At 34.4% G+C, this 11593-nt stretch overlaps 1 protein-coding gene and 1 long non-coding RNA gene across 2 annotated transcripts; both read right to left on the bottom strand.

Annotated features, from left to right (window-relative positions):
• Positions 1 to 4482: 4482 nt before the first annotated feature.
• Positions 4483 to 7695, bottom strand: LOC123658034. Its single transcript, XM_045593515.1, has one exon. It carries the CDS (start codon positions 7693 to 7695, stop codon positions 4483 to 4485), a length of 3213 nt encoding a protein of 1070 aa, XP_045449471.1.
• A 574-nt stretch (positions 7696 to 8269) lies between these two features.
• Positions 8270 to 8759, bottom strand: LOC123657836. The gene is made up of 2 exons (XR_006743778.1): positions 8629 to 8759; positions 8270 to 8388 (listed from the first exon to the last, which is right to left on the bottom strand). It is a non-coding gene; the product is annotated as an uncharacterized LOC123657836 (long non-coding RNA).
• Between the last annotated feature and the right edge of the window lie 2834 nt (positions 8760 to 11593).

Raw genomic sequence — 11593 nt, 5'->3', positions numbered from 1 at the left:
AATGCTTTATCCTCAAGGGTGTAAAATAACAATAGGGAATAGAGGATTACAGTTTGTATGTTGAAATATGTAAGATTAATCTGAATATTTTATAAGTTTGCTACAAGAGATAAAATATTAGAGCTATTCCGATATCCAAAATAAAACAGAAGATATATCGAAAAAATTGTGTCCAAACGAAGTCGCGGACATAATAATATATAAAAAAACTATCTGGTCTAGATTTACAGAATAAAAATAATAGGTTAGTATAAGTAAATCTTTAAATACATTTTTATGGTACTAAAGATTCTTGATTATTACCAAATTAAGATGAAGGATTGAATTACTTTTAACTGTGTTTCCATTGAGAATATAGAAACATTTCAAAATGATTGCAAATACTTTGTCTTTTAATTTTCTTTCATTTTAAGTCCCTTGTATTCACTCATGACGATAACCACTTTAATAATTACTGTACAATGGTTGGTTAAGTTCCCTGTAACTTCACGAGCCCACGAGCAACTTCGCTCTCTTGTGGCCAATAACAATTTGTAGAATAAGTTTTCTGTACATTAAATAATTATTTGTAAATTACGCGAAATATTGGATGAGTATCATTTATAAGCAATCAGACTTTAACATTTTAACTCTATTTCTACTGTTTGAAGTTTTTTTTTCAGTAAAAAAGAAATTATGTAGCTTAATTATATTACAAATCTTGAATTTAATATTGATTATTTAATATACAGTACTTTTATTATTAGATGAATCCTCATCTACACTAATCCTAGTGTTACTTTGTGGAGTAAAGAAATTTCTTCACATTGATAATTTATTTGAACAATCAATTGATTTTATTATTAGGTTTGATTCTATTATTAACAATTTGCAGCCCACCTAGGCTTCGATCGGAGTGTGTTATAATGTTCTTAGCGACAGCGAGGGACACGGCGAGCGGGTGGAGGCATCAAGGGACTCCCGTCATCGTAAGACTCATCCTTAGATTTATTTCTGAGTGCATTTTTTTCATTTGGCGATAGCATCTGCATAAATATCTAGGTAAGATAAATTAATATTTTATTAAGATATTAATTTAATTATATGGTGTAAAATACTATTATAAGTGTCAAAAAAAAAAAAAAAAAGATTGATGTAGTAAAATATATTAAAGTTATTTGAGATTAATACTATATTTTCTAATATCTTTCTAATTACTGCACTTGCTGACCTTGGAATTGTACATCACTATTGTTGCAGAAGTAAGAAAGGGAATAAATAATAAGCGATCCTTAAATTATAGACATGTGCTATTACAGACGTTTTCGTGTTGTAGACCTATATATCTACCTAGACCTATATAATAATAATAATACTCTTTATTGTACACCATTAAAAGAAACAATAAAAAAAAACATAAAATGAAAGATGTACAAAGGCGGTCTTATCGCTGAAAGAGCGATCTCCTCCAGACAACCTTTGATGTAATAACCTATATATAGTGGGAATAAAATCACCGTACAATGTTCTGTTATACATATATAGGGACTAGAAAATGTTTTCGATTAAATATTCTAGGCCAATTTTAACCAATTTACAAAAAGTTTATTAATTTATACACACGAACATTTCTCATAAATCGATATGTCTATTATTAAAAACCGCATGAAAATCTATTAGGCAGGTATCTAGCTTGTCTTAAACAAAATAGACAGATAGACGCGGATGGGAAGTTGTTTTATAATCAGTTGTTATAAATCGACAATTTTTACAAAGTTCAAAAGTAGTATAAAGTTACATTTAGCATAAGTTGAACGGCGATGTAAGAGACAGGACTAATTGAAAAATATTTAATTGCATATAGCGGCACCAGCATCACGATTAACCCGGATATCATACACGTGCGCGGGTAGACGGCCATGAACTTAGCGGTCGCTTCATATAGGGTGCACAGATACGTAGTTACATGGAACCAACGAAGGCTGCAGTTTACACGCTCGACTACAAAAGTGTGTGTACAACTGAACACACACACACTCACACGAAGCGGTCCGGAGTCAGAAGCTTCGAGGCTTTACGTAATTTGTTGGTGAATTACATTGAGGTTCTCGTGTTATCTCAGCTTACGATTTGCAAAATCTCGCAATTGAACGTTTCGGTGTTGATTTAACATTTTTAACATTTTAAGATTTAACACTTTAATAAAAGATTACTGTTGCGTTTTTTTTTTTGGAGTCTACCTAGTCCTTTCAGAAACGATAAATATTTGGCGAGTGACGTCGTGTGAAATAACGAAATAGTAGTGATACTTTTAGCTGTAGCAAGATTAAAAATACAGTCGATACGAACAGTAAGCGTCAATTTATGTTTTAATGTTTTTTTTTATAATAATTATCATTTGATTCAATTAAAAGAGCATTTTTATTTTTCAAAATAAAGTTAATCATATTATGTCGGAACTGACACTGACCCTTTTTTTTTCTTTATTATGTAATATAGGTCGACCTCACAGATACACATATGACCCACTTACATTACATACAAGTCCAGCGACTATATGTCACAATATACTGGCTGATATTATTGACTGAGCCATAACAATTACAGGCACAAGGACAAGATTAATAGGTAACATTAGCAACGTTAAGGTTTCGCCTAATAAATTTGGTATTGTCAATGTCAATATTATTCGGAACTACGAACGAGGTACGACAATAAATAATCTGTAACAACGTTTATACACTCGATTAATAGGCTTATGATTACAAAATCTTTCAGGACGGCCAAAAAACAAACACACAAATGTACACGCAATACGCATTATGCGTATCTATAAGTACACACAAGAAAATAATATAATTATTTTCTATGTAATGCTTTCCTATATATCAGTGTAAATTAATATAAAGTATATAATTGTAAAAGTTTCTATAGATTATCGTCAATGAATTTAAAACTGTTTGAAAATTTAACTAATATTGAAATAATCACTACAGATATAAATGTTCTTTAATGTTCCAAAAATACATTTTCTGTGGAAGGAAATAATGATATATTATATAATTGTGTTTGCTCGCAAACGAAAAAAAAACCGACTTCAATTACATCGACGAGTAATACAACGTAGATCGACGACAAAATAGTCAAGTAACTACGCGTTATCAAAGATTACTCAAAAAGTAGTTATCAGATCTCAATAAAATTCATATGTGACCACATGACAAACATCAGCTTTCGATTAAATTAAAAATTATTAAAATCGGTACACCCAGTAAAAAGTTATAGTGGATTTTCAAGAGTTTCCTCTGGGATCCCATCATCAGATCCTGGTTTCCTTATCATGGTATCAAACTACAGATATCCCCTTTCCAACAAAAAAAGAATTATCAAAATCGGTACACCCAGTAGAAAGTTATTGCGGATTTTCGAGAGTTTCCCTCAATTTCTCTGGGATCCCATCATCAGATCCTGGTTTCCTTATCACGGCACCAAACTAGGGATATCCCCTTTCCAACAAAAATTTTTTTATCAAAATCGGTACATCCAGTAGAAAGTTATGCGGTATAATACAACGTAGGTCGACGAAAAAAGCATCAAGTAAAAACGCATTATTAGATATTGGTGTGACCATAAAAAGCGTAATGGGAGAGTTAATTGAGTGGACTGAATTTTTTTTATTATTGATAGGCAGGAAGAAAGTAAACACACTAATCACTGAATTTTTAATTGTTTAGAGAATATAAGCAAATTGGTACAAAAATCAAGCACACGGTTACACGTTACATCGAAAAAGGGAAGTAAAAAAGGAATTGACACCTCGAGGTATTGCCAGTATTAATTTAAATTTTTATGTTGTTGCCAACATAAGCTGCGGCCTCGAGAAACAAATTTCAATCAAAAAGGAAAAATTAACTAGTTACAAACAACATGTTAACTGTCTGCAAACGACATGATTAACGTTACATTATAAATCAATGCATGTGTACACATCGAATAAACATGTACATAGATTTGAATCTATACTCTATTAGGTTTCTAGATATAAGTTACAGTAAGTATACAATTTTAAGTTACATTTAAATACATTCCAGGTAAGTAGGCAATAATTATCATTGTATGTTTGCTTACACAGGTATGTACATCTACTTTGATAATTAATAGTACAATAATTTGTTTTTATATCATTTTAACTGCTTACACATCAATATAACAAATTCTTACAACTTTAGTTTATAGTTTTTACTTACACAGTATAATATAAGAAATTTTTTACAATAATTATAACTTTTGGTTACACAGTAATATGATGAAATAATAAAATTTTGATGACGATGATATAAAAAATACAAAATTACACTTTGGAGTAACACAAGATCCTTTTTACATTTATCACTACATTAGATATTAGATTATTATAATATTTTAGCTAATACTATAGTTTACATTGTTAATGCTATATACTTATAAAATAAAATACCAAAAAAACAATTGGACATCTATAATTTAAACATCTATAGGTAATAGGCAAATTTTTGTTATTGACCTATTATGAACGTGACCATTGGGAGTTTTAAGTTCAACAGTTCTGACACAACCATCTTTTCCAGGAAAAGTACCTGTTACTCTAGCCATGGACCAGTGGAGAGGTGACGTGTTGTCATCACGCAGTAGTACTAAGCTACCTACATTTATGTTTGACTTAATGTCGCGCCATTTTGGCCTGCTTTGCAACAGAGACAGATAGTGCTTACTCCAGTACCTCCAAAAGTTTTGCTTCATTTGAACGGTTAATGACCAGAATTTTAACAAGTTTATTGGTCTATCTTTGACGTCATGTTCTGGGTATGTATTAAGAGGAGCACCTGTTAGAAAATGTCCTGGGGAAAGATACGAAAAATCATTAGGATCCGCAGAAACGGCAGTCAGTGGCCTTGAATTGAGGATGCCTTCTATTTCGGTTAAAACAGTATTTAGCTGTTCGTAGGTTAGTAATGCTTTACCGACTATTCGCTTAAGGTGGTGTTTGGTACTTTTAACACCACTTTCCCAAAGTCCTCCAAATATTGGGCTGTAACTTGGTATAAAGTGAAAATTAATACCTCGCGCCGATGCGAAAGATTGCACTTGATATTGATGACTCTGAGAATTTTGCAATCGGTACAATTCATCCAATTGGTTCCTTGCCCCCTTAAAGGTAGACCCATTATCGCAGTGTACATCACTGGGCAGGTTTCGTCTCGCGATAAAGCGCTTGAAACAAGCAAGGAATGTATCAGTTGTTAGATCGGAAGCGAGTTCTAGATGAATTGCTTTCGTTACAAAACATACAAATAAAACAATGTAACCTTTTCCTATTAATGGTTTCCTAATGCGACTGTTTTTTACCGAGACCGGCCCAGCGAAGTCAACACCAACCTTCTGAAACGGGCGGCATGCATGGACTCGATGCGTAGGCAAGGAACCCATTAGTTGAGTTGTAGCGACAGCCTTCAATCTGAAACAGGTTACACATTTATAGATTATCTTTTTTATTGTACGCAATCCATCTATGATCCAAAATCTTTGTCTGAGGGAAGAAAGTAATAGCTTTTGCCCTGCATGCAATAACTTTATATGTTCATCTCTAATTATCAAAGCAGTGATTTCTGAGCCTTTAGGTAATATTGCTGGATGTTGGCTTGTGTAGGGGATTGATGCGTTTTGTAAACGACCACCTACTCGCATCAAACCATTCGCATCTAGAAAAGGAGTCAATGCCTTTAAATTACCTGTTAGCTCTTTTTGACACTTAAGAGATTTGATTTCAGCTGAAAAATATTGCTCTTGTTCATGTTTAACTATCATCATCAGTGATCTATTAAGTTCAAAGGCCTTTAAGAAGCCTTGTTCCTTATTGGCTTGCGGTTTGATATTTTTGCAAAATCTTATTACATATGCAAGCACACGAGTCATTTTGTTTATACTAGAAAACTTTTTTAATCTTTCAAATATACTGGAATCAGTTGTGGTAGCGGCGGCACACAAAATGGTATTATCGGTCTTTAAGTCAGACAATTGTGTTGGCACTGCTAACACAGCTGATGATTGAAAGGTATGACTTTTGTTTTGTAAGAAGGGTGGACCGTGCCACCACAAATTGTGGTCCTTAAGCTCATGGGGCTGAAGACCTCTGCTAAGGCAATCAGAAGGATTGTCCTCAGTATTTACATATTGCCAATGGCAGTTCTCTGAGAGCTCCCTTATTGCTCTGACTCTATTTGCAACATAGGTTTGTAACTTTGCGTCATCGGTTCTCAGCCACGCCAAAGCTATCTGAGAGTCAGAGAAGAGGTAAGTATTATTAATATTTATTTTGTTACTAAGAGTATTGAGTACTTTTTTACATAGCTTAGCAAGTAATAGCGCTGCGTTCAACTCTAGCCTAGGTATTGTTAGCTTTTTTCGGAGTGGATTAATCCTTGACTTTGAACATAGCAGCTGTACGAGTACATTATCTTGAGCGTCAATAGATCTTAAGTATAAGCAGCACCCGTAAGCCACGGAGGAGGCATCAGCGAAACCTATCAGCTGTGTGATGATAGAATTGGATAATTTAACACAACGAGAAATGCTAAGTGGCTCCATCTGTGTCAAGCTCTTAGTAAAATTGACCCAAGTATGTCGTATGTCATCTGGGGGAGTAGAGTCCCAACCAGTATTAGTAGCCCACAACTTTTGCATAATTACTTTTGCATGTACAAATATTGGCCCAATAAGTCCTAATGGGTCATAGAACTTACTTATGTAACTAAGTATATCACGTTTCGAGTCATTTCGACTAACATATGAATCGGGGCATGTACTTTTGAAAACATCTTTTTCAATATCAAATGTAATACCTAATGTTTTTACATAAATTTCATGCTTTTGCAGGTCTAGCTCATTTAAATTTTGACAAGTTTTATTAACATTTTTAAGGACTGAATTGCAGTTGGATGCCCACTTGTGGAGTTCGAACCCTCCTAGGGAAAGTAATTGAATTAATTCAGTTTGCATACGGAGCAGTTGTTCTTCTGAACAGCTGTTTGCCAATATGTCATCTACATATGTATTGTTTTCTAAAATTGAAGATGCTAGTGGAAACTGATCTTTATACCTGGCAGCAAGCTCTATCAAACAACGAGTGGCTAGGTATGATGATGATTTTAGCCCATAAGTGACAGTCTTAAGTTGTATACATCTAATATCTTGTTCGGGAGATTCGCGCCATAAAATGTTTTGTAGTGGCCTATAAGATGGATCCAAATCAATACACCTAAACATCTTTTTTATATCGCAGATAAAGAAATAATTTTCTAATCTGAATGCAATAAGTATATCGAAAAGATCCTTTTGCACCACTGGACCGTTGAGTAAAATATCATTTAAAGATATTTTTTTATTAGTTTGCATCGATCCATCAAAGACAGCTCTAAGTTTGGTGGTGACAGCATTTTGTTTAATTACTGCATGGTGTGGTAGAAAATAAACTGGGTCTTTAGACATATCATAGCTATTTATATCGCAGTATTCACCATGATTTAGTTCTACATATTGATCAATAAAATTTTTATACTGATAGAAAAGAGTTGGATCCATATGTAGTCTTTTTTCTAAGTTAAGAAATCTTGTGTAGGCCAAATGAAATGATTCCCCTAGCTCAAAGTTAACTTGTTGTAATGGAACTTTAAGAGGCATGGTAACTTGAAATTTATTATTCTCTAGTTTAGTAGTTTCATTAAAAAGTTTTTCACAAAATTCATGCTCTGGTAATTTTTCATGAAATATTTCAGGCACCTGTTCAGTTGCCCAAAAAGAACTCAAAGAATCACTCAAACTATCATTACATTCGTGACAAAATAAGGATACAACCTTGTTAGCTTTTTTATTGTTAATTGCTGCACTGCTACTGCGACCAGCAACAATATATCCGAAGGATGTGTGAACTACGATTGGTACATTGGAGTGCAGAGTATCCACTGTTGCAGGACGCTGGCCAGTGGGACAAGCTTTCCCTTCAGGCTGTGGTAGCAGGACAATAGATGCATGTTGCAGAAGCAGGATTTGCAGCTACGGCGTGACTAGCAAGCCGCTGTGGCTGTTGCTTCTGTTGTGTGAAGCTGCTCCCCATTGAGAAGTTGTCCAGAGCTAGTGCTCGTTTTTCCAGGTAACTCAAAAACTCTTTAATAGTGGGACGAGACTTGTTATCCCTGTCCATCTGGAAAGCTCGACTAGAAAAGGGGTCTAGCTTCCGGGATAAAATACATACAATAATGCTGTCCCAGGAGTCTACTGGTTCGTCCAGGTTTCTGAGTGCAGCCAGATGTTGCTTCACCTCCGAAATCATATTTCGCAGAGTTGAAGTTGTTGACTTCGTCATAGAAGGTAAATCTAAAAGTGTGTAAACATGCTCGTGAACTATTTTAGTTTTATTATCATATCTTTCCTGCAAAAGTTTTATAGCCTCAGTGTAACTTTTATCTTGCAAGGGCAGATTGTTAATTAATGCATGCGGTTCCCCACTTAAAAGACCTTTCAAATAATAAAGTTTTTGCACTGGTGTTAAAGAAATGTCATTGTGTATCATTGCATTGAAAATATTAATAAATTCGTAATACTCAGTGTACTTACCAGTGAATGTAGGTATGACTACATTAGGAAGCTTTATTTTGGAGGTACATGGAGTAGCTGTCCGCAATGCAGACTTATTTAACAAAGTATTTAGCTTGGTTACTAGGTCTAGGTAGGTGTCCTCGATTATACTAGAATCTTCAGAGTCATTTATATCGACAGCTAGTATTTTGATGCAATATTCATTATATTCAGAAAAAACAGATTCTAGTCTGGCTAGTGACGCTCTAATTTTTTCCGGGGTAGCGTCATTGTAGACATCTGTATCCACGTTTCTTTTCAATTTTGTAATGGACGCCTTTGCGTAACCCCTACCGGCCACCAAAGCTTTTAACTCTGCCATAGTAGCTATTCTACTTATTACAATAACTTATATAGTATAATGAATTGTAACGATTTACTATTGCTAAAAAAACTTTTACAGTCTAAATGGAAACTTGTGATAATAGAAATTAGTAACACAACACACTTTTAGTTGACTCACGATCAAAAGGATTATACAAAATGGCGGGATTCGTTCGTCGTCGTGGCGTCGTTGCGCTTGCGATGCGTTGCGAGGATAGCCGAAGGATGCCGAAGCGCAGTCGAAGGATGCCGAAGCACAGCCGAAGGACGCCGACGCACAGTCGAAGGCAGCTGTCTCGCTCGCACAGTCGCCGGGACGCTCGCCTCGCGATTGGATCGTGGGATGACGTAGTATTTCCAACTGAAGAAACTTGCTTGTAATTGGTTGTTGTTGCGCGAAGTGAAGTTTGCGCGCAGTGGCAACAACTTGAGAGTACCAATTTGTCCAATGAGCGATCAGATAAAACTTGCAGCGATTGGTTATCTATCAATCTTGATTGCGCGCGATATTTAAAAAGTGAAGCGCACGATTGTTTCTCGATAGGTTGCGAGATCGATTGAAGATACAATATGGCTGACTGACCTTAATGACCTTTTCTTCTCTAAAAATGGATGACTTTTTTTTGCAGCGATGAATCGACAAATGCGAAGATTTTTTGAGTGCGTGTAATCGAAATTTCCTTTTAAAATGCTTCCTCTGCTGACTCCTTTGCGATCGCCGAAAAAATCCTGCGTGGTTTGCGTGGTAGCACGAAGACACGTGGCTGCGCCGCTGTATTAGGGATTATATTACCTTTTCTTGCAGGGCACAGGGTATTGCGCGTTATTTGCGTGGTAGCACGAAGACACGCCGTTTTTCTTCTTTAGACGGATCGATAGGACCACTTTTTCTTTTAGACGAATCGAAGGACCAATTTTTTATGGTGTGACCATAAAAAGCGTAATGGGAGAGTTAATTGAGTGGACTGAATTTTTTTTATTATTGATAGGCAGGAAGAAAGTAAACACACTAATCACTGAAATTTTAATTGTTTAGAGAATATAAGCAAATTGGTACAAAAATCAAGCACACGGTTACACGTTACATCGAAAAAGGGAAGTAAAAAAGGAATTGACACCTCGAGGTATTGCCAGTATTAATTTAAATTTTTATGTTGTTGCCAACAGATATAACTCGAAAAGTAATTGTTAGATCTCAAATAAATTTAAATGGGACCAATTGGCACACACCACCTTTCGATTAAAACAAAATTTGTCGAAATCGGTCTACCTGGTCAAAAGTTCTGATGTAACATACATAAAAAAAAAAAAAAAAAATACAGTCGAATTGAGAACCTCCTCCTTTTTTGGAAGTCGGTTAAAAATATATTAATTCACAGCAATAAACATTACTAAAGTGTTTCATTGTTCACATTCTACCGTTCCGGTAATGTAACCGAGTTGACACGCCTCTTTCACCCACTTAAGTTTTTTTCAGTACACTCTTCATACGGAATTATAATTAATTTTATTTTTATTTTTAAATTTTAATATGAAGTTATAATTAGTTTACTTTCATTATAAGTAAAACATCGTGTGCGTAGTTACAGAAGTTTTCATGAACACATTCATATAACTTTAGTAAAAAATCTCATGTAGGTACATATTTATTTCGAAATAGTCAAGAGGAGATTTATTCAGTTATAACAGGAAAAAATAATCTTATATTGCATTTTAAAGACATTTAAAGTAGAAAGCAGAATGTTATTATATCACATTTTTTTAACTTTGTAAAAATTGGCGTTTTATTAATAACTCTAATATATAAAATTCTCGTGTCGCGGTGTTTGTTGCGTCTCCTCCGAAACGGCTCGAACAATTTTTATGAAATCTGTGTGCATATCGGGTAGGGCTGAGTATTGGCCAGAATCTATTTTTCATACCCCTAAGTTACAAGGAAGGGGATTAAAGGGGTTAATAATATATATGGCAAAACAACGTTTGCTATGTCAGCTAGTAACAAAATAATTTATTTTAAACTTTTATTGAACACGTGAACATAAGAATTAAACGTAAACATAAAAATTAAACGTAAACATAAAAATCAATCAGTTTGGTTAAAATCAAGTGCACAAAGTAAATAAAAACTCAATTAATATAATAATATTAATAAACATTATACCAATAAATGTCAACTACAGTATTCAGTATACAAACAGCTGAAGTTGTTAGGTTTTCAAAGAATCGCCAACGGATCGCGGAACCTTCACGAGGCGAGAGGTGAGAGGCAAATAAAGCCGATTACACACAGACTACGCTTGCCCCTAAGAGTATTTCCCTCTCTATTGTCAGGCAACTTACCAAGAACGACATAATATTCGGAACGGAGTTTGTATAGACACCGGAGCTTTTATATTTAACGAATAATGACTCCTTACTAAATGTCTGGCTTCTATAGAATAGAAATAATAATTTTCAATAGTCTACAACCTGTTGAAATTATTATTTTTAATTTGTTGTAGTAGAATGAAAACGGTTTTCAATTAAAAAATTTCTATTTGTCCAACACAGTTAATTGCTTCTTTCAGTTGTATTTACAAGTCGCTCTTGAAAAACTAAATTATAATTAAGGATATTATTC

This window comes from Melitaea cinxia, chromosome 11 (genome assembly GCF_905220565.1).
Source record: "Melitaea cinxia chromosome 11, ilMelCinx1.1, whole genome shotgun sequence".
NCBI classification, from domain to species: domain Eukaryota; kingdom Metazoa; phylum Arthropoda; class Insecta; order Lepidoptera; family Nymphalidae; genus Melitaea; species Melitaea cinxia.
Note: the sequence above shows the minus strand (reverse complement) of the source record. Positions and strands in the feature narration are given on the sequence as shown.